At 65.2% G+C, this 22251-nt stretch overlaps 2 protein-coding genes across 2 annotated transcripts; one reads left to right on the top strand and one right to left on the bottom strand.

Moving 5' to 3' along the window:
* Nucleotides 1–148: 148 nt before the first annotated feature.
* Nucleotides 149–17292, bottom strand: LOC311429465 (metabotropic glutamate receptor 6-like; the record flags this gene model as incomplete). The annotated part of the gene is made up of 10 exons (XM_084540543.1): nt 17140–17292; nt 12985–13457; nt 9527–9743; nt 7491–7626; nt 6448–6602; nt 5684–5842; nt 4540–4737; nt 2939–3081; nt 309–852; nt 149–232 (listed from the first exon to the last, which is right to left on the bottom strand). Coding segments are annotated over exons 2-10 (2107 nt in total), but the record flags the coding sequence as incomplete, so codon positions are not given.
* Nucleotides 17293–17925: 633 nt separating this feature from the next.
* On the top strand, nt 17926–21425 carry ABT1 (activator of basal transcription 1). The gene is made up of 4 exons (XM_084540544.1): nt 17926–17987; nt 18138–18379; nt 19568–19731; nt 21023–21425. Exons 2-4 carry the CDS (start codon nt 18142–18144, stop codon nt 21362–21364), a joined length of 744 nt encoding a protein of 247 aa, XP_084396670.1. The 5' UTR covers nt 17926–17987; nt 18138–18141; the 3' UTR covers nt 21365–21425.
* Nucleotides 21426–22251: the final 826 nt, after the last annotated feature.

The following is a 22251-nucleotide window of genomic DNA, read 5'->3' as shown; positions in this document are numbered from 1 at the left end:
CCCTCTCACCCTGCTCAAAGATGCGGTAGATGTGGTTGGTCTTGGTGAGCAGCGCCTGGTCCCATTCCCATTCCCAGTCTCCCAATCCCATTCCCATTACCCCCAAACCCCCCAAATCCCCTAATCCCACCCCAAACCCCCCCCTCACCCTGCTCGAAGATGCGGTAGATGCGGTTGGTCTTGGTGACCAGCGCCTGGTCCCATTCCCATTTCCTAATCCCATTCCCATTTCCTAATCCCATTCCAATTCCCCAGTCCCATTCCCATTGCCCCAAATCCCCCAAATCCCACCCCAAACCCCCCCTCACCCTGCTCGAAGATGCGGTAGATGCGGTTGGTCTTGGTGAGCAGCGCGGCGTAGGTGAGGCTCATCCCCAGCCCCAGGAAGAGCCTCCGCAGGGCGCAGACCACGGTCCCCGGCTCGGCCACCATGGGGAAGGTGATGGCGTAGACCAGCGCGATGCCGGCCAGCAGCGCGTAGCTCAGCTCGCGCCCCGACGCCTTGACGATGGGCGTCTCGTGGTGCCGGGCGAAGGTGGCCAGCACGAAGGCGGTGGCCGCTAGCCCCAGGGCGGCCAACGCCAAGGGCAAGGCGGCCAGCGGGGAGCTCCACGGGAGGCGCACCAGGGGCGTGGGGCGGCAGGAGGAGCGGTCGGGCGTGGGGCGGAGGTGGGGGGCGCAGGGCAGGCAGGTGAGCTCGTCGGCGCGGTAGCGGTAGCCGGAGCAGGGCTCGCAGTGCCAGCAGCACGGGACGCCCTTCACCGGCTTCTTGCGCTCGCCAGGGCCGCAGGGGAGGCTGCAGACGGAGATCGGGGGGGTGGAGGGGGGGCCGTGCCAGCGCATGGCGGGGAGCTGGGGGGGGTTGGGGGGGTAAGGGGGGGGATGGGGGGGGAAATGGGGGGGAAATGGGGGGGGAACAGGGGAAATAGAGGGGAAATGGGGGGGAAATGGGGGGGAAATTGGGGGTATGGAGGGGGAAATGGGGGGGAAATGGGGGATAAGGGGGGGTAAAGAGGGGGAAATGGGGGATAAGGGGGGGAATCAGGGGAAATAGAGGGTAAATGGGGGGGAAATAGGGGATGGGGGGGAAATTGGGGGGAAATAGAGGGAAAATGGGGGGTGGGGGGGTAAAGCGGGGGTAAAGAGGGGGAAATGGGGGGGAAATGGGGGGGGAATGGGGGATAAGGGGGGAAATGGGGGGGAAATGGGGGGGGAAATTGGGGATAAGGGGGGAAATGGGGGGTAAATGGGGGGGAAATGGGGGTATGGAGGGGGAAATAGAGGGGAAATGGGGGGAGAAATGGGGGGGTGGGGGGATAAAGGGGGGGAAATAGGGGGATATGGGGGGAGAAATGGGGGATAAGGGGGGGAAATGGGGGGTAAATGGGGGATAAGGGGGGTAAAGAGGGGGAAATGGGGGGAAATGGGGGAGATGGGGGGTATGGAGGGGGAAATGGGGGATAAGGGGGAGAAATCGGGGAGAAATAGAGGGGAAATGGGGGGGTGGGGGGTAAATGGGGGTAAAGAGGGGGAAATGGGGGATAAGGGGGGGAAATAGAGGGGAAATGGGGGGAGAAATGGGGGTATGGAGGGGGAAATGGGAGGAAAGAGGGGGAAATGGGGGGAAATGGGGGGGTATGGAGGGGGAAATGGGGGATAACGGGGGGAAATCGGGGGAAATGGGGGGAGAAATGGGGGAATGTGGGGGGAAATGAGGGGTATGGAGGGGGAAATGGGGGATAAGGGGGAGAAATTGGGGGAAATAGAGGGGAAATGGGGGGGTATGGAGGGGGAAATGGGGCAAAAGGGGGATAAGAAGGGGAAATTGGGTGGAAATAGAGGGGAAATGGGGGGGTGGGGGGCAAATGGGGGGGGTAAAGAGGGGTAAAAGGGGGATAAGGGGGTAAACCGGGGAGAAATAGAGGGTAAACGGGGGGTGGGGGGGTAATGGGGCAGAAGGGAGGGGTAAATGAGGGTTAAATAGGGGGAAACAGGGGGTAAATGGGGGTACGGGGGGCAAAAGGGGGGATTTAGGGCAAATGGGGGTATGGGGGGGCAAAACGGGGCAAAAGGAGGCGATTTAGGGCAAATGGGGGTATGGGGGGGCAAAACGGGGCAAAAGGAGGCGATTTAGGGCAAATGGGGGTATGGGGGCGTTTAGAGGAGTTGGGGGGGGGATGGGGGGGTTATGGGGTTAGCGGGGGGGTGGGGGTAAAAGGGGGGGGGGCAGAAGGAGACGCGTGAGGGCACCCCAAGGTGGGCCTGGGGGTCCCCGGTGGGGGAGGGGCCTCCTGGGGACCCCCCCAGGGACACCGGGACCCCCCCCAGGGCCCCTCCCAGTATGACCATAATCCCCCCAGTACCCCCCAGTACTCATCCCAGTACCCCCATAACCCCCCCAGTACCCCCATAACCCCTCCCAGTACTCCCATTCCCCCCCACTACCCCTCCCAGTCCCCTCCCAGTACCCCCCAGTTCCCCCATAACCCTCCCAGTTCCCCTCCCAGTCCACCCAGTATCCCCTCCAGTCCCCTCCCAGTATCCCCCAGTTCCCCCATAACCCTCCCAGTTCCCCCAGTACCCCCCAGTACCCCTCCCAGTCCACCCAGTATCCCCTCCATTCCCCTCCCAGTACCCTCCAATTCCCCCATAACCCTCCCAGTCCCCCCCAGTTCATCCCAGCACCCTCCCAGTCCCCTTCCAGTTCATCCTAGTGCCCCCCCAGTCCACCCAGTACCCCCTCCAGTCCCCTCCCAGTACCCCCCAATTCCCCCATAACCCTCCCAGTCCCCCCCAGTTCATCCCAGTGCCCCCCAGCACCCTCATAACCCCCCATAGCCCCCCCATAGCCCCTCCCAGCCCCCTCATACCTCCCTCCCAGTCCCTCCCAGTGCCTCCCAGTCCCTCCCAGTGTCTCCCAGTCCCTCCCAGTGCCCACCTGCAGGTGCAGCGCCTGCCCCCAGTGCCCCACGGCCCGGTAGGCCCCGGGGCCGCTGCCGTTGCCGCGCTGGAACTGGAAGAGGTCGTAGCTGCCCGGCGCGTCGCCCAGTTCGTTGAACCGCACCGGGGTGCCCGCGCTGCCTGCCGGGCCGGTACACACCAGTTTGGACCAGTACAGACCAGTATGGACCGGTATACACCAGTAGGAACCAGTACCGAGCAGTAGGAACCCGTACGGACCAGTAGGGACTGGGAGGGACCGGTGGGTAGTGGTGGGCACGGTACAAAGCAGCACACGCTGCGATGTGCCGCACCAGTATAAACCAGTACGGACCAGTAGGAACCCCTACGTAGCAGTAGGAACCCTTACAGACCAGTAGGAACCAGTATGAACTGGTGGGTACCGGTACGCACTGTACAAAGCAGCACGCACTGCAATGTGCCGCACCAGTATGCACCAGTGCCTCCCAGTATCCCTCCAAGTCTGTCCCAGTATCCCCTAGTCCACCCCACTATCTCCCCAGTACCACCCCAGTCCGCCCCAGTATCCCCCAGTACCCTCCCAGTACCCCTCCAGTCCCCTCCTACTTCCCCCAAACCCCATCCACCCCCTCCCAGTACCCCTCCAGTACTCCCCACACCCCTCCCAGTCTCTCCCAGTGCCCCCCCCGCTCCTCCCAGTCCCCTCCTACACCCCCCCAGTCATCTTCTGCAACCCCCCCACACCCCACGTCCCTCCCAGTGCCTCCCAGTCCCCTCTCCCACCCATCCCAGTCCCCTCCCAGTGCTCCCATTCCACTCCCAACTCCTCCCAGTACCTTCCCAGTACCCTCCCAACTCCTCCCCGTCTCCTCCCAACCCCTCCCAAACCCCTCCCAGTCTCTCCCAGTGACCTCTTACCCCCCTCCCAGTGCTCCCCAGTCCCTCCCAGTGCTCCCTAGTCCTCTCTTACCCCTTCCCAGTGCCCTCCCAGCCCCTCCCAAACCCCTCCCAGCCCCCTCCCAGTGCTCCCCAGTCCCCTCCCAACCCCTCCCAGTCCCCTCCCAACCCCTTCCCAGTGCCTCCCAGTCCCTCCCAAACCCCTCCCAGTCCACTCCCAACCCCTCCCAGTCCTTCTCAGTGTCCCCCAGTCCCCTCTTACCCCCTCCCAGCCCTTCCCAGTCCCCTCCCAGTGACTCCCAGTGCCCTCTTACCCCCTCCCAGTCCCTCCCAACCCTTCCCAGTCCCTCCTAGTGCCCCCCAGTGCCCTCTTACCCCCCTCCCAGTGCCCCCCAGTGCCTTCTTACCCCTTCCCAGTACCCTCCCAACCCCTTCCAATGCCCTCCCAGCCCTTCCCAGTCCCCTCCCAACCCCTCCCAATCCCTCCCAGCCCTTCCCAGTCCCCTCCCAACCCCTCCCAGTCCCTCCCAGCCCTTCCCAGTGCCCTCCAGTCCCCTCTTACCCCCTCCCAACCCTTCCCAGTCCCCCCCCAACCCCTCCCTGTCCCCTCCCAACCCCTCCCAGCCCTTCCCAGTCCCCTCCCAGCCCTTCCCAGTGCCCTCTTACCCCCTCCCAGTCCCCTCCCAACCCCTCCCAGTGCCCCCCAGCGCCCCCCAGTACCGTTGAAGGCCACGCGGCGGATGTGGTACAGGAGGCGGCGGCCGTCGGGGGGGTCCATGCGCGGGCACAGCTCCCCCCCCGGGCAGGCCTCGGCCATGAGGCTGTGCAGCCCGTGGGCCATGGCCAGCACGGCGTCGATGACGAACTGCACCTTGCCCTCCTGCTCGTAGGGCGAGTCGCGCCCGATGCGCTCCCGGCCTGCCCCACACGTGGGGGTCAGCGCCCCACAAGTCGGGGGGCTGCAAGTGGGGAGGGCTGGGGGGGGGGTGAGGGTGGGTAACGGGGGCTAGGGGGTGGGTTATGGGGTGCTATGGGGCAGCCGTGGGGGGTTATGGGGCAGGTTAGGGGGTGCTATGGGGCACTATGGGACACTATGGGGCAGCCAGGTGGGTTATGGGGCAGGTTAGGGGGTGCTATGGGGCACTATGAGGCAGCCAGGGGGGTTATGGGGCAGGTTAGGGGGTGCTATGGGGCGCTATGGGACACTATGGGGCAGCCAGGGGGGCTATGGGGCAGGTTAGGGGGTGCTATGGGGCGCTATGGGACACTATGGGGCAGCCAGGGGGGTTATGGGGCAGGTTAGGGGGCACCCAAGGGCACTATGGGGCAGCCAGGGGTGCTATGGGGCACCCAAAGGGTGCTATAGGGCAGGTTAAGGGGTGCTATGGCGCCCTATGGGGCAGCCAGGGAGGTTATGGGGCAGCCAGGGGTGCTATAGGGCAGACCATGGTGCACCCAAGGGTGCTGTGGGGCAGCCAAAGGGAGCTATGGGGTAGATTATGGGGTGCTACGGACCACTATGGGGCAGCTGGGAGGGTTATGGGGCAGGTTAGGGGGTGCTATGGGGCAGCCAGGGAGGTTATGGGGTGCTATGGCTCACTATGGGGCAGCCAGGGGTGCTATAGGGCAGACCATGGTGTGACCCAAGGGTGCTGTGGGGCAGCCAAAGGGCGCTATGGGGTAGATTATGGGGTGCCATGGGTCACTATGGGGCAGCCAAGGGTGCTATAGGGCAGATCACGGTGCACCCAGGGGTGCTATGGGGCAGCCAAAGGGCGCTATGGGGGCAGGTTAGGGGGTGCTATGGGGCACTACGGGGCATCCAGGGGTGCTATGGGGCAGGTTATGGGGCAGCGGGGGGTACCTGTGCACTTGCGGGTGGGGGCAGCGGCCCCGCCGTGGGGCTCGCCGTGGGGCTCGTTGTGGGGCAGGTGGCAGTTGAAGTCCTCCTCCCAGAACTCGTGGAACCACAGGTTGCGGCGGTTGTTCTCCAGCGAGCGGGAGGTGAAGTACTCGTCGAAGCCTGTGGGGCGCCCCATAGCATGTGGGGCACCCCATAGCACCGTGGGGCACCCCATAGCGCCGTGGGGCAGACCCCCATGTGTATAGAGAGATGAGAAGGGGATGGGACCCCCAAACTCCACCTACCGTGGGCTAGGTGGGGACCCCCAGGGACACTGTGGGGCAGCTGTGGGGCACCCCATAGTGTGTGGGGCACCCCATAGTGTGTGGGGCACCCCATAGCACTGTGGGGCACCCCATAGCGCCGTGGGGCAGACCCCCATGCGTATAGAGACACGAGAAGGGGATGGGACCCCCAAACTCCACCTCCCTCTACCCACTTAGGGCCAGGTGAAGACCCCCAGGGACACTGTGGGGCACCCCATAGTGTGTGGGGCACCCCATAGCGCTGTGGGGCACCCCATAGCGCTGTGGGGCACCCCATAGCACCGTGGGGCAGACCCCCATGTGTATAGAGACACGAGAAGGGGACGGGACCCCCAAACTCCACCTCCCTGCACCCACCTTGGGCTAGGTGGGGACCCCCGGGGATGCTGTGGGGCAGCTATGGGGCGGATATGGGGTGGATATGGGGTGGCTATGGGGTGGCTATGGGGCAGCACTGACCGGGCACGGAGGCGCGCTTGGGCAGGATGGTGATGGCGCCGTGGGCGGCGTCCTCCAGGCCCTGCACCGGAGCCATCTTGGCCCCCCAGCTGTCCGAGCCCACCCAAGCAAAGTGCCCCGAGAGGTTGGCCTGCGCCGTCGCCTCCAGCACCCGCCTGCGGGACACAAAGTGTACTGGGAGCACTGGGAGGGACTGGGGGGATACTGGGATACGCTGGGAGGCGCTGGGGGGATACTGGGATGCACTGGGAGGGGACTGGGAGACACTGGGTGGATACTGGGATACATTGGGAGGGACTGGGGGGGATACTGAGAGGGACTGGGATGGAGTGGGAGGGGCTGGGGGGATACTGGGATACACTGGGAGGGGACTGGGGGGTACTGGGATACACTGGGAGGGATTGGGAGGCACTGGGAGGGGACTGGGGGGTACTGGGATACACTGGGAGGGATTGGGAGGCACTGGAAGGGGACTGGGGGGTACTGGGATGGACTGGGAGGAGACCAAGGGGATACTGGGATACACTGGGAGGAGACCAGGGAGCACTGGGATGGATTGGGAGGAGACCAGGGGGATACTGGGAGGCACTGGGAGGTGACCGGGGCACACTGGGAGGGACTGGAGGATACTGGGAGGAGCTCACTGGTTTATACTGGAGCTCACTGGTTTATACTGGAGTTTAATAGTCTGTACTGGGTCTAACTGGTCTGTACTGGGGCCAACTGGTGTTGGCGGTGCGCCTCCGCAGGCAGTGCTGGGAGCTGCTGTGTGAATTACTGGTCTGTACTGGAAACAACTGGTCCATACCGGAGCTCCCAGGCCTGTAGCGATGCTCACTGGTCCAAACTGGCCTATACTGGTTCTTACTGGTGTTGCTGGTGCAGCACCGTGCAGCAGTGCTGGGAGCAGGGGGCGGACGCCGGGCGTTTTACTGGTTTGTACTGGGGGCGGGGGGTGTACAGCGGTGGCGGGGGGGGGCGTTAGGGGGTGTAGCGGTGTATACTGGTGTGTACTGGTTTATACTGGTGTGTACTGGGCTCACCGGATGTCGTCCTCGTGGGCGAAGACGATGACGCCGCGGGCGGTGGAGGTCTCCATCAGGCGCTGCACCACCTGCGCGTAGGCGCCCGCCCGCGGCTCCCGCGGGATCTTGATGGACTGGGCGATGCACAGCCCCCCTGCCCAGTACACACCAGTACACACCAGTACACACCAGTCCCCCTTAGCCCCTTCCCTTTTCTTAGCCCCTCCCCCTCGCCCCCTTTCCTTAGCCCCTCCCACTCCCCTTTAGCCCCTCCCCCTTTTCTCAGCCCCTCCCCTCAACCCCTCCCATTTCCTTAGCCCCTCCCCTCCCCCTTAGCCCTTTCCATTTTCTTAGCCCCTCCCCCTTTCCTCAGTCCCTTCCCTCCCCTTCAGCCCCTCCCCCTTTAACCTCTCCCCTTAACCCCTCCCCTCCCCCTTTCCTTAGCCCCTCCCCATTTCTTAACCCCTCCCCTTTATTCCCTCCCCTTAACCCCTCCCATTTTCTTAACCCCTCCCCTTAACCCCTCCCTCTTTATCCCCTCCCCAGCCCCTCCCCTCCCCTTAACCCCTCCCCCCTTATCCCCTCCCCTCTTATCCCCTCCCCTTAACCCCTCCCCTCCCCTTAACCCCTCCCCCTTTCCTTAGCCCCTCCCCTCCCCCTTTAACCCCTCCCCTTTACCCCTCCCCTCCCCTTAACCCCTCCCCTTAACCCCTCCCCCAGCCCCTCCCCTCCCCCTTAACCCCTCCCCCTTAACCCCTCCCCCTTTCCTTAACCCCTCCCCTTTATCCCCTCCCCCAGCCCCTCCCCATTTCTTAGCCCCTCCCCTTTAACCCCTCCCCTCCCCCTTTAACCCCTCCCCTCCGCTTAACCCCTCCCCCTCCCCTTAACCCCTCCCCTTAACCCCTCCCTTCCCCTTTAACCCCTCCCCTCCCCTTAACCCCTCCCCTCCCCCTTTAACCCCTCCCCTTAACCCCTCCCCCTAACCCCTCCCCTTTACCCCTCCCCCTCCCCTTTAACCCCTCCCCTCCCCTTATCCCCTCCCCCTTAACCCCTCCCCTTAACCCCTTTCCTTAACCCCTCCCCTCCCCTTAACCCCTCCCCCTTTAACCCCTCCCCTTAACCCCTCCCCTCCCCTTAACCCCTCCCCCTTTAACCCCTCCCCTTAACCCCTCCCCTCCCCTTATCCCCCCCCTTTAACCCCTCCCCTTTCCTTAGCCCCTCCCCTTAACCCCTCCCCTTTTCCTCTCCCCTTTAGCCCCTCCCCTCCCCCCTTAACCCCTCCCCTCCCTTTAACCCCTCCCCTCCCCCTTTAACCCCTCCCCCTTTCCTTAACCCCTCCCCTTATCCCCTCCCCTTAACCCCTCCCCTCCCCTTAACCCCTCCCCTTAACCCCTCCCCTTTAACCCCTCCCCTTTAACCCCTCCCTTTAACCCCTCCCCTCCCCTTTAACCCCTCCCCCTCCCCCTTTAACCCCTCCCCTCCCCTTATCCCCTCCCCCTTTAGCCCCTCCCCCTTTAACCCCTCCCCTCCCCTTAACCCCTCCACTCCCCCCTTAACCCCTCCCCTTAACCCCTCCCCCTAACCCCTCCCCTCCCCTTAACCCCTCCCTTTAACCCCTCCCCTCCCCTTTAACCCCTCCCTTTAACCCCTCCCCTCCCCTTTAACCCCTCCCCTCCCCTTTAACCCCTCCCCTCCCCTTTAACCCCTCCCCCTAACCCCTCCCCTCCCCTTTAACCCCTCCCCTCCCCTTTAACCCCTCCCCTTTAACCCCTCCCCTCCCCTTATCCCCTCCCCTTAACCCCTCCCCTCCCCCTTATCCCCTCCCCTTTAACCCCTTCCCCTCCCCTTATTCCCTCCCCCTTTAACCCCTCCCCTTAACCCCTCCCCTCCCCTTAACCCCTCCCCCTTTAACCCCTCCCCCTTAACCCCTCCCCTTAACCCCTCCCTTTAACCCCTCCCCTTATCCCCTCCCCTTTAACCCCTCCCTTTAACCCCTCCCCTCCCCTTTAACCCCTCCCCCTTTAGCCCCTCCCCCTTAACCCCCCCCTCCCCACCGGCCTCCCGGGAGCTGTGCAGGAAGGCGTCGACGCCGCTCTCTCCGTAGCTGCCCTCGGAGGCCAGGGTGCTGACGTAGCGCCAGCCCAGCGCCCGCACCAGCGCCACCATGGCCTGCGCCTGGTACGAGTCCGGGGGCACCACCCGCGAGAAGAACTCGTAGCGGCCCCGGTCCGACAGCTCCGGGGCCGTGGACGCGTAGCTGATCTGCGGCAGCTGGGGGGGGGAAATGGGGGGGGTGATGGGGGGGGCACTGGGAGGGGACTGGGGGGCACTGGGGAGGGACTGGGAGACACTGGGAGGGGACTGGGAGACACTGGGAGGGGACTGGGAGACACTGGGAGGGGACTGGGAGACACTGGGATACACTGGGAGGGGACTGGGAGACACTGGGAGGGGACTGGGAGACACTGGGATACACTGGGAGGGGACTGGGAGACACTGGGAGGAGACTGGGAGACACTGGGAGGGAGTGGGAGGGACTGGGGGGGTGCTGAGATACACTGGGAGGGGACTGGGAGACACTGGGCAGATACTGGGATACACTGGGAGGGACTGGGGGGCACTGGGGAGGGACTGGGAGACACTGGGAGGGGACTGGGAGACACTGGGAGGGGACTGGGAGACACTGGGAGGGAGTGGGAGGGACTGGGGGGGTGCTGAGATACACTGGGCAGATACTGGGATACACTGGGAGGGACTGGGGGGCACTGGGGAGGGACTGGGAGACACTGGGAGGGGACTGGGAGACACTGGGAGGGGACTGGGAGACACTGGGCAGATACTGGGATACACTGGGAGGGAGTGGGGGGATACTGGGATACACTGGGAGGAGACTGGGATACACTGGGAGGAGACTGGGGAGTACTGGGATACACTGGGAGAGGACTGGGAGGGACAGGGATGGAGTGGGAGGGGCTGGGGGGATACTGGGATACACTGGGATGCAGTGGGAGGGGACTGGGGGGCACTGGGATAAACTGGGAGGGGACTGGGGGGCACTGGGAGGGAGTGGGAGACACAGGGAGGAGACTGGGATACACTGGGATACACTGGGAGGGGACTGGGAGACACTGGGATGGAGTGGGAGGGACTGGGGGGGTGCTGGGATACACTGGGAGGGGACTAGGAGGTACTGGGATACACTGGGGGGTACTGGGAGACACTGGGAGGGGACTGGGGGGCACTGGGATGGAGTGGGAGGGACTGGGCGGATACTAGGATACACTGGGAGGGGACTGGGGGGCACTGGGAGGGTACTGGGATACACTGGGAGGGGACTGGGGGGATACTGGGATGGAGTGAGAAGGACTGAGGGGATACTGGGACATACTGGGAGGGACTGGGGGGATACTGGGATGGGGGGCACCCATGGGTGCGGGGGCACTCGGGGACGCCCCAGGGGACGCAGGGACAGGGCCCCCCCCCCTCCCCCCCAGCCGCCCCCCCCCCAGCCGCCCCTAATCCCCGAGCGGCCGCGGGGCAGCCTGGGAACGGGGGGGGGGGGGACACAGCAAAAAGGGGGGGGGCAGCAAAAAGGGGGGGGGGGTCCCAACCCCCCGCGGCCCCATAACCACCCCGCCACGGCCCCACACACCCCAAATACCCCAAAGCCCACCCCAACACCCCAAAAATCACCCCCAGACCCCACGGTGGCCACTGGGATGGAGACCGAGCTGGCCACGTGCCCCCACACCCCCCCATACCCCCAATATCCCCCCTTTTTCCCCAAAAACCAAATACCCCAAAACCCCAAATCCCCCTGAAAACCCCCAAAATGTTCCAAACCCCCCCAAAATCCCCCCAACCCCCCCCCTCACCGCGAAGAGCCGCAGCACGTTGGCCACCAGGATGGAGACGGAGCTGGCCATGCGTCCCCATACCCCTCCAAGACCCCAAATTCCCCCAAAACCCAATACCCCAAGACCCCAAATACCCCCCTACATTCCTAAAATCCCCCCAAAATGCCCCAAATCTCCCCCAAAACCCCCCAAAGCTCCCCCAAACCCCCCACTCACAGCAAAGAGCCGCAGCACGTTGGCCACCATGATGGAGATGGAGCTGGCCACGAGCCCCCACACCCCCCCATACCCCCAATATCCCCCCTTTTTGCCCCAAAACCCAATACCCCAAGACCCTAAATACCCCCGTACATTCCTAAAATCCCTCCAAACCCCCCCAAAATGCCCCAAACCCCTCCCTCACTGCAAAGAGCCGCAGCACTTTGGCCACCATGATGGAGACGGAGCTGGCCAAATGTTCCCAGTGCCCCCCCATACCCCAAATTCCCCTAAATCCAAATACCTCAGGACCCCAAATCCCCCTGAAACCCCCCAAATCCCCCTAAATCCCCCCAAAACCCCCCCAAACCCCCCCCCTCACCGCAAAGAGCCGCAGCACGTTGGCCACCACGATGGAGATGAAGGTGGCCAAATGTCCCCAGCGCCCCCCCATACCCCAAATACCCCCAAATCCCCCTGAAACCCCCCAAATCCCCCTGAAACCCCCCCTAAATCCCCCCAAAACCCCCCCAAACCCCCCCCCTCACCGCAAAGAGCCGCAGCACGTTGGCCACCATGATGGAGACGGAGCTGGCCACATGCCCCCATACCCCCCCAAGACCCCAAATTCCCCCAAAACCCAATACCCCAAGACCCCAAATACCCCCCTACATTCCTAAAATCCCCCCAAAATGCCCCAAAACCCCCCAAACCCCCCCAAAATCCCCCCACTCACCGCGAAGAGCCGCAGCACGTTGGCCACCACGATGGAGACGGAGCTGGCCACATATCCTCAGTGCCCCCATACCCCCAATATCCCCCCTTTTTCCCCCAAAACCCAATACCCCAAGACCCCAAATCCCCCTGAAACCCCCCAAATCCCCCTGAAACCCCCCCAAAATGCCCCAACCCCCTCCCTCACTGCAAAGAGCCGCAGCACTTTGGCCACCATGATGGAGACGGAGCTGGCCAAATGTTCCCAGTGCCCCCCCATACCCCAAATTCCCCTAAATCCAAATACCTCAGGACCCCAAATCCCCCTGAAACCCCCCAAATCCCCCTAAATCCCCCCAAAACCCCCCCAAACCCCCCCCCTCACCGCGAAGAGCCGCAGCACGTTGGCCACCATGATGGAGACGGAGCTGGCCACATGCCCCCACACCCCCCCATGCCCCCAATATCCCCCCTTTTTCCCCCAAAACCCCATACCCCAAGACCCCAAATCCCCCTGAAACCCCCCCAAAACCCCCCAAATTCCCCCCCAAACCCCCCCCTCACCGCGAAGAGCCGCAGCACGTTGGCCACCATGATGGAGACGGAGCTGGCCACATGCCCCCACACCCCCCCATGCCCCCAATATCCCCCCTTTTTCCCCCAAAACCCCATACCCCAAGACCCCAAATCCCCCTGAAACCCCCCCAAAACCCCCCAAATTCCCCCCCAAACCCCCCCCTCACCGCGAAGAGCCGCAGCACGTTGGCCACCATGATGGAGACGGAGCTGGCCGAGGCTCCGATGACCCCCACCAGGCGCTCGGGGGGGGCGCGGGGAGGGGGCTTCCCGTCGGGGCACAGCCCCTCGCCCTCGGCCGGGGGCAGCAGCGCCCGCACGAAGCCCAGCGCCTGCTCCAGGGCGTAGGTGTCCCGCGAGCACGTGTCCAGGATGCGAGCCCCCAGCCTCAATTTGGGGAGCAGCCGGGGGTCCCCGTTGACCCGGTCCAGGGCGTAGAGCATGGCCTCGAGGCGCTGGATCCCCTTCTCGCGTTTGAGGGGGCCGCACGGGACCCCCGCCGGCCCCCGCCCGTGCACCGGGAACAACCCCCCCAGCGTCAGGTCGCCCTCCAGCCGGATCCCGTGGGGCTGGGTGGGCGCCGGGCCCGGGGACGCCGGGGGGCACAGGGCGGAGAGGAGGGCGACGAGGGGGAGCATGGCTGGGGGGAGAGGGGGGGGGTTATGGGGTTGGTGGGGGCTTCTGTGGGGGGTTATGGGGTTGTTGGGGGGCTTGGGGGCTTCTATGGGGGGTTATGGGGTTGGTGGGGGCTGTTTTGAGGGGTTGGGGGCTTCTATGGGGTTGTTGGGGGCTTCTATGGGGGGCTATGGGGTTGTTATGGGGTTGGTGGGGGCTTCTATGGGGGGTTATGGGGTTGTTGGGGGCTGTTTTGGGGGGTTGGGGGCTTCTATGGGGTTGTTGGGGGCTTCTATGGGGGGCTATGGGGTTGTTATGGGGTTGGGGGGGCTTCTATGGGGGGCTATGGGGTTGTTATGGGGTTGGGGGGGCTTGTTAGGGCACTGTTTTGGGGGCTATGGGGTTGGTGGGGGGCTGTTTTGGGGGGCTATGGGGTTGTTATGGGGTTGGTGGGGGCTTCTATAGGGGGCTATGGGGTTGCTGGGGGGCATTGGGGGCTTGTTGAGGGGCTGTTTTGGGGGCTAGGGGGTTGTTGGGGGGCTTCTTTGGGGGCCTAGGGGATTGTTGGGGGGCTTGGGGGCTTGTTGGGGGCTTCTATTGGGGGGCTATGGGGTTGTTATGGGGTTGGGAGTGGGCTTGGGGGCTTGTTAGGGCACTGTTTGGGGGGCTAGGGGGTTGTTGGGGGCTTCTATGGGGGGCTAGGGGGTTGTTGGGGGGGTTGGGGGCTTGTTAGGGCACTGTTTTGGGGGCTATGGGGTCGTTATGGGGTTGTTGGGGGGCTGTTTTGGGGGGCTGGGGGCTTGTTGGGGGTTGCTCTGGGGGTGGCTGTGGGGCTGGGTGGGCGCCGGGCCCGGGGACGCCGGGGGGCACAGGGCGGAGAGGAAGGCGACGAGGGGGAGCATGGCTGGGGGGAGAGGGGGGGGGGTTATGGGGGGGTTATGGGGTTGGGGGGGGGCTTCTATGGGGGGTTATGGGGTTGTTGCGGGACTGTTTTGGGGACTAGGGGGTTGTTGGGGGGCTGTTTTGGGGGCTAGGGGGTTGTTGGGGGGCTTCTTTGGGGGCCTAGGGGATTGTTGGGGGGCTTGGGGGCTTGTTGGGGGCTTCTATTGGGGGGCTATGGGGTTGTTATGGGGTTGGGAGTGGGCTTGGGGGCTTGTTAGGGCACTGTTTGGGGGGCTAGGGGGTTGTTGGGGGCTTCTATGGGGGGCTAGGGGGTTGTTGGGGGGGTTGGGGGCTTGTTAGGGCACTGTTTTGGGGGCTATGGGGTCGTTATGGGGTTGTTGGGGGGCTGTTTTGGGGGGCTGGGGGCTTGTTGGGGGTTGCTCTGGGGGTGGCTGTGGGGCTGGGTGGGCGCCGGGCCCGGGGACGCCGGGGGGCACAGGGCGGAGAGGAAGGCGACGAGGGGGAGCATGGCTGGGGGGAGAGGGGGGGGGTTATGGGGTTGGTGGGGGCTTCTGTGGGGGGTTATGGGGTTGTTGGGGGGCTTGGGGGCTTCTATGGGGGGTTATGGGGTTGGTGGGGGCTGTTTTGAGGGGTTGGGGGCTTCTATGGGGTTGTTGGGGGCTTCTATGGGGGGCTATGGGGTTGTTATGGGGTTGGTGGGGGCTTCTATGGGGGGTTATGGGGTTGTTGGGGGCTGTTTTGGGGGGTTGGGGGCTTCTATGGGGTTGTTGGGGGCTTCTATGGGGGGCTATGGGGTTGTTATGGGGTTGGGGGGGCTTCTATGGGGGGCTATGGGGTTGTTATGGGGTTGGGGGGGCTTGTTAGGGCACTGTTTTGGGGGCTATGGGGTTGGTGGGGGGCTGTTTTGGGGGGCTATGGGGTTGTTATGGGGTTGGTGGGGGCTTCTATAGGGGGCTATGGGGTTGCTGGGGGGCATTGGGGGCTTGTTGAGGGGCTGTTTTGGGGGCTAGGGGGTTGTTGGGGGGCTTCTTTGGGGGCCTAGGGGATTGTTGGGGGGCTTGGGGGCTTGTTGGGGGCTTCTATTGGGGGGCTATGGGGTTGTTATGGGGTTGGGAGTGGGCTTGGGGGCTTGTTAGGGCACTGTTTGGGGGGCTAGGGGGTTGTTGGGGGCTTCTATGGGGGGCTAGGGGGTTGTTGGGGGGGTTGGGGGCTTGTTAGGGCACTGTTTTGGGGGCTATGGGGTCGTTATGGGGTTGTTGGGGGGCTGTTTTGGGGGGCTGGGGGCTTGTTGGGGGTTGCTCTGGGGGTGGCTGTGGGGCTGGGTGGGCGCCGGGCCCGAGGACGCCGGGGGGCACAGGGCGGACAGGAGGACGACGAGGGGGAGCATGGCTGGGGGGAGAGGGGGGGGTTATGGGGTTGGGGGGGGCTGTTTTGGGGGCTTGGGGGCTTCTATAGGGGGCTATGGGGTTGGTGGGGGGCTGTTTTGGGGACTAGGGGGTTGTTGGGGGCTTCTATGGGGTTGTTGGGGGGCTTGGGGGCTTCTATGGGGGGTTATGGGGTTGTTGGGGGCTTCTATGGGGGGCTATGGGGTTGTTATGGGGTTGTTGGGGGCTTCTATGGGGGGCTATGGGGTTGTTGGGGGCTTCTATAGGGGGCTATGGGGTCGTTATGGGGTTGGTGGGGGCTTCTATGGGGGCTATGGGGTTGGTGGGGGGCTAGGGGGCTTGTTAGGGCACTGTTGTGGGGGCTATGGGGTTGGTGGGGGCTGTTTTGGGGGATTGGGGGCTTCTATGGGGGGCTATTGGGTTGGTGGGGGGCTTCTATGAGGAGCTATGGGGTTGTTATGGGGTTGTTGGGGGCCTTGGGGGCTTGTTGGGGGCTTCTATGGGGGGCTATGGGGTTGCTGGTGGGCTTCTATGAGGAGTTATGGGGTTGTTATGGGGTTGGTGGGGGCTTTGGGGGCTTGTTAGGGCACTGTTTTGGGGGCTATGGGGTTGTTGGGGGGCTGTTTTGGGGGGCTATGGGGTTGTTATGGGGTTGGTGGGGGCTTCTATAGGGGGCTATGGGGTTGGCGGGGGGATTGGGGGCTTGTTGGGGGCTCTTTTGGGGGGTTGGGGGCTTCTATGGGGGGCTATGAGTTTTTGGGGGGCTTCTTTGGGGGGCTAGGGGGTTGCTGGGGGCATTGGGGGCTTGTTGGGGGGCTGTTTTGGGGGCTAGGGGGCTGTTGGGGACTTCTCGGGGGGGCTATGGGGTCATTATGGGGTTGGTGGGGGCTTCTTTTGGGGGCTATGGGGTTGGTGGGGGGCTTCTATGAGGGGCTACGGGGTTGTTATGGGGTTGGGGGCTTTTTTTGGGTGGGTGAGAGGTTGTTGGGGGCTACTTTGGGGGCTAGGGGGTTGTGGGGGGGGTGGGAGCTTCTTTAGGGGGGTTATGGGGTTTTTGGGGGGGATTGAGGACTTCTTGGGGGGGTTGCTTTGTGGGGCTGGGGGTTGTTGGGGGGCTTGGGGGGTGTTGGGGGGCTTCTTTGGGGGGGCTGGGGGCTCGTTGGGGGGGCTTTTTATGGGGCTGGGGGCTCTGGGGGGGGATTAAGAGAGAATTTGGGAGGCTGGGGGCTTCTTCGGGGGTATTTGGGGGTCTGGGGGTTATGGGGGGGGGCAGCTGTGTGGCTGCAGGGGCCACCCCCCAGTACAGGGGGGTCCCAGGGCTCCCTATGGGGCAGGGACCCTTTGGGGGGGGGGTCCCAGCCCCCCTGGGTGCTCCCCCACCCCCTCCCCAGCACCCCTGGGTGCCCCCTCCCCACTCACCTGCCTCCTGCGTGGCACCAGCTCCAATTGCGGCCCCCCCCCAATTAAAAGCAGCTGTTAATGAGGGGGGGGGGGGCACAGCAGCAGCAGCTGGGGGGGGATTAAGGGGCCCCGTCCCCTGGGATTAGGGGGGGGGGGGGGGCGGCTGCGGGCGAGCAGCGGGATTAGGGGATTAGGGGCGGGAGGGGGGGGGCTGAGGGGGGGGAGGGGACACGGGGGGGGACAATTGGGGGGGGGACAACGGGGGGGGGAGGGGGATGGGGGGACAATAGGGGGGGGATTGGGGCATTTTGGGGGGGAGGGGGCAAAATCCTGAGGTAAAATTTCTCCCTGTTGCCACATAAAGCCACCATTAGCGGCCGGTAGCGGCAATTAAAGGCCTTTAGTGATAATTAGTGGCAATTAGTGGCTGTTAAAAGCAATTAACGGCAATTAACGGCCCCTAGAGGCAATTAACGGCCGTTGGTGACCGTTGGGGGCCGTTAACGGCCGTTGACGCCCGCACGCGCCCTTCCCGCCCAAAGCCGTGGCCACGCCCCCTTCGCCTCAGCGCCCTTCCCGCCCAACCCTTGGCCACGCCCCCTCCCTCAGCACCCTTCCCGCCCACCCCTTGGCCACGCCCCCTTCACCTCAGCGCCCTTCCCGCCCAACGGCTTTGACCCCGCCCCTTTCTCCTCAGCCGTGGCCCCGCCCCCTTTCCCCTCAGCGCCCTTCCCGCCCAACCCTTGGCCACGCCCCCTCCCCTCTCTTCCAATCACCGCCCTCGCCTCCAGGCCACGCCCCCACCCCTCGCGGCCACGCCCCTTTCACGACAGCGGCGCTCGGCGGCAGTCGCGCGGCGGCGCCCGGTGGGTGCGGGTCGGGGCTGCGCGGCCGGGAGAGGGGGGGAGGCCCTAAAGGGGGGGTCAGGGCGGGGTCACGGGGTCACGGCGGGGTCAGGGGGTCACGGAGGGGTCAAGGGGTCACGGCGGGCCGTTAACCCTTTCCTCCCCACGCAGCCCCATGGCGGTGACGGAGCAGGGCCCGCCGCCGGAGGAGGCCGCGGACCCGTCGGGGTCTCAGCCGGAAGCGGAAGGGGCGGAGGAGGAGGCGGCGGAAGCGGAAGAGGCGGTGCCCGTTCGGAAGCCGGTTCCGGGCGTGCTGTACCTCAGCCACCTCCCGCCCGGCTTCGGGCCCCGGCAGGCCCGGGCCCTGCTGGGGGTGCACGGGGAGCTGGGGCGCGTCTTCCTGCAGCCCTGCGGTGAGCGGGGGGGGGGCTACGGGGGGCTGCGGGGGGGTGTGGGGTCCTAGGGGGTCCTATGGCGTCCTGAGGTCCTTGTGGGTTGCTCATGGGGTCCTTGTAAGGGGCTATGGGGTGCTTACGGGGATCCTGGGGTCCTTATGGGGGGCTAAGGGGGTCTTATGGGGGGGCTACGGTGTCCTTATGGGGGTGTTGGGGTGCTTATGGGAGGCTCTGGGACTTCTCCTCAAGGACTACTCAAGGACTTCTCCTGAAGTCCTTGTGGGGTGCTCATGGGGTCCTTGTGAGGGGCTAAGGGGTGCTTATGAGGGGCCTGGGGTCGTTATGGGGGCTTTGGGGGTCCTGGCGTCCTTGTGGGGCCCTTATGGGGGGCTAAGGGGTGCTTATGGGTGTGCTGGAGGGTCAGGGTGGGGATCTGGGTGGTCATGGGGTTGTTATAGGGTCCTTATGGGTATACTGGGGAGCTCAGGGTGCGGGTTGGGGTACTTGTGGGTGTTGTTGGGGTACCCCTGGGGGTTGTGGGGTGCTTTTGGGGGGCTCTGGGGTGCTTGGGGGGGGTCAGGGTGGGGAATGGGGTGCTGATGGGGGGGTTTAGGGGGTGCTGGGGGCGTTATGGCAGTGCCAGGGGGGCTTGGGGGCGTTATGGGGTGCTTAGGGAATGGTAGGGGGGGTTTATAGGGTGCTTATGGGGATGCTGGGTGGCTTAGGGTGCAGGTTGGGGTGCTGACAGGGGTGTTGGGTGTCAGGGTGCTGCTGGAGGGGTTCAGGGTGGGGGTCTGGGTGCTCGTGGGGGTGTTATAGGGTCCTTATGGGGGTGCTGGGGAGCTCAGGGTGCGGGTTGGGGTGCTTGTGGGTGGTGTTGGGGTACCCCTGGGGGTTGTGGGGGGCTTATGGGGGTCATGGTGGGGAATGGGGTGCTGATAGGGGGTTATGGGGATGCTGGGGTCCTTATGGGAGTGCTGGGGGGTCAGGGTGGGGGTCGGGGTGCTCATGGGTCGTGTTGGGGGGGTCCCAGGAGGGTTGTGGGGCCCTTATGGGGTGCTGGGCGGTGTCAGGGCACTACCTGGGTGCTTGCGGGGGATCTGTGGGGGTCAGGGTGCGTTACGGGGGGTCCCACGGGTGCTTTATGGGATCCCTTGTTTTCTGGGGGTCCCGTGGGTGCCCCCGTTCACCCCCTCGCCCCCCCAGGGGGGACGTTGCGGCGGCGGCGGCAGCGGCGGGGGCGCTTTGCGGAGGGCTGGGTGGAATTCCGCGACAAGCGGGCGGCGCGCCGGGCGGCCGCGGCCCTGCACGGGGCACCCATGGGCACCCGGCCCCGCAGCCGCTTCCGGCACGAGCGCTGGTGCCTCAAGGTGAGGGGCGGGGCCTGGGGGAAGGGGGCGGGGCTATGGGAAGGGGGTGGAGCTATGGGAAGGGGGCGGGGGCAGGAGAAAGGGGTGGGGCTATGGGAGAGTGGTGGGGCCATGGGAGGGAAGGGGGCTGAGGGGTGGGAGGGGGTGGAGTTAAGGAAAAGGGGCGGGGTCATGAGAAAGGGGGTGGGGCTATGGGGAGGGGGTGGGGCTATGGGAAGGGGGCGGGGACAGGAGAAAGGGGTGGGGCTATGGGAGAGGGGTGGGGCCATGGGAGGGAAGGGGGCTGAGGGGTGGGAGGGGGTTAAGGAAAAGGAGGCGGAGTTAAGGAAAAGGGGCGGAGTCAGGGTAATGGGGGCGGGGCCAGGAGAAAGGGTTGGGGCTATGGGAGGGGGCGGGGCCATGGAAAAGGGGGTGGGGTCAGTGAGAACAGGGTGGGGGGAAGGGGAAAGGGGTCAGGCCACTGGGAGGGGGTGGGGTTAAGGAAAGGGGGCGGGACATGGATAGGGGCGGGGTCGAGGTGAAGGGGGTGTGGTCAGTGGTGGGGTGGAGTCACTGGGAAGGGGCGGGGCTACAGGGGAGGGGCGGAGCCAGGGAAGTGGATTGGGAAGGAAATGATGGGAGTGGGCGGGGCAGTGGGGAAAGGGGCGTGGTCTAGGGGAAGGGGCGGGGCCTCAGGGGAAGGTACTGAGAGGAGCAGGGAGGGGAGCTGGGGCCATGTGAGGGGGCGGAGTCGTGTAGAGGGGGCGGGGCCAAGCAGAAGGGGGCGTGGTCAAGCCGAGGGGGTGTGGCCACCCTGGGGTTGCTTAAAGCGAGCTCCTGGGGGGGGGCAGGGCAAAATGGGGAGGATTTGGGGTGGGGGGAGGGCTGCAGGGGGGGCATGGGGCTGGGGGGTTGGGGGGGGGATTGAGGGGAGGTGGGGATTAGGGGGGGGGATTATGGGGGGCGTGTAGGGGAGAATGGGGGGGTTATGGGGGACTGGGGGGGATTATGGGGTACTGGGAGGGGAGCTGGGGGGGTCTGGGGGGGATATTGGGGGGGTCACAGGGGATTTGGGGGGTCTGTGGGGTATTTGGGGGGGGTCTGTGGGGGATTGTGGGGTAGTTGGGGGGGTCACGGGGTATTTGGGGTGAGTTATGGAGTATTGGGGGGGGGTTATGGGTTATTTGGGGGCGCTAGGAGGTTCTTGGTGAATTTATGATATATTTGGGGGGGTCACGGTGTATTTGGGGGGGTTATAGGGTATTTGGTTTTTCTCCCGCCCCCCCCGACCCTTTATTTCCCCCCCCCCCAGTACCTGCCGGGCTTCCGCTGGCCGCACCTGAGCGAGCGTCTGGCCGGGGAGCGCCAGGCGCGGGCGCAGCGGCTGCGGGCGGAGGCGGCGCAGGCCAAGCGCGAGGGCGGCTTCTACCGGCGCTGCGCCGCCATGGCCGGCCGAGACCACGCCCCCTCCGCGGGAAGCCACGCCCCCGTCTCGGGAGACCACGCCCCCGTCTCGGGAGGCCACGCCCCCGCCGCCGGAGACCACGCCCCCCGCTGGGGATTCGCCCAGCGCCGCCCCCCCGCGCTCGGCCCCGCCCCCAGCCCCTCCCCCCGGCTCCTGGAGCGGGTCTTCGGGAAGGGGGAGGGGCGGTGAGGGTTTGGGGGAAAAAGTGGCAAGATTGGGTGCAAATAAAATATTTTATGTTTTACTTAAATTCCTCTCTTTTTAGCCATTTTTTTAAAGGAGTTGTAGAAGGGAATGCTCAAAAGTGACCCGAAAATGACCCCAAAATGACCCAAATGACCCCCCCCAAAAAATGACCCAAACTCGCTGTTTTTCTCCTTAAAACTTTTAATACATTAAAAAAAATAGATCCGGGGGCAGGGGGGGGAGGGGAAGGGGCGGGGCTCCGAGACGTGGGGCGGGGCCTCGCGGAGGGGGCGGGGCTTATGGCTTCGCTGCTTCCCTGAGGGCGGGGGAGGGGGCGGGGCCTCGCCCCAGGCCCCGCCCACCGCTCCCCATCCCCCTCCCCCCGTCGCGCACCCGCTCGGTTCCGTCGCCCCGCCCCCTCCCTCCTTCTTGCCCAAAATCCCGATTTTTCAACCCAAAAAAAAACAACCAAAAGAACCCGGGTAAGGGGGGGAGCCTGAGGGGAGGGGGCGGGGCCTATTGCTGCTCGGGGGGGCGGGGCCAAGGGAGGCTCCGCCCCCCGCCGGGAGGAGGCGGAAGACGCGTGGGGGCGGGGCTGCGCAGCGTGGGCGGGGCCTAAACCGGGGGGTGGGGGAGGTCTTAAAGGGGCCGCGCCCCCTCCCGTGATGCCTTAAAGGGGCCGCGCTCGGGTGGGCCCCACCTGAACCGGGGGGGGGGGGCGGCTCTTAAAGGGGCCGCGCAACAACGAGGCGGGGGGGGGAGGGCGGGGGGGTCTTAAAGGGGCCGCGTCCCCGGGGGGGGCGGTTCCAGTGTCAAAAATAGAAGCTCTGGGGGGGGGGAGGGGCAGGGGGGCACAGTTGGGGGGGCACTGAGGGGGGGGGTGCTGGGGG

Source organism: Aythya ferina (assembly GCF_964211825.1).
Source record: "Aythya ferina genome assembly, contig: HAP1_SCAFFOLD_1192, whole genome shotgun sequence".
Taxonomy (NCBI): domain Eukaryota; kingdom Metazoa; phylum Chordata; class Aves; order Anseriformes; family Anatidae; genus Aythya; species Aythya ferina.
Note: the sequence above shows the minus strand (reverse complement) of the source record. Positions and strands in the feature narration are given on the sequence as shown.

What these genes read in the sequence shown, in the direction of transcription:
- ABT1 (XM_084540544.1), top strand. Translation starts at nt 18,142, where the DNA reads ATGGCGGTGACGGAGCAGGGCCCGCCGCCGGAGGAGGCCGCGGACCCG. An exon ending in CGTCTTCCTGCAGCCCTGCG is followed by an intron (nt 18,380 to 19,567) that starts GTGAGCGGGGGG and finishes TCGCCCCCCCAG; the next exon opens with GGGGGACGTTGCGGCGGCGG. An exon ending in ACGAGCGCTGGTGCCTCAAG is followed by an intron (nt 19,732 to 21,022) that starts GTGAGGGGCGGG and finishes CCCCCCCCCCAG; the next exon opens with TACCTGCCGGGCTTCCGCTG.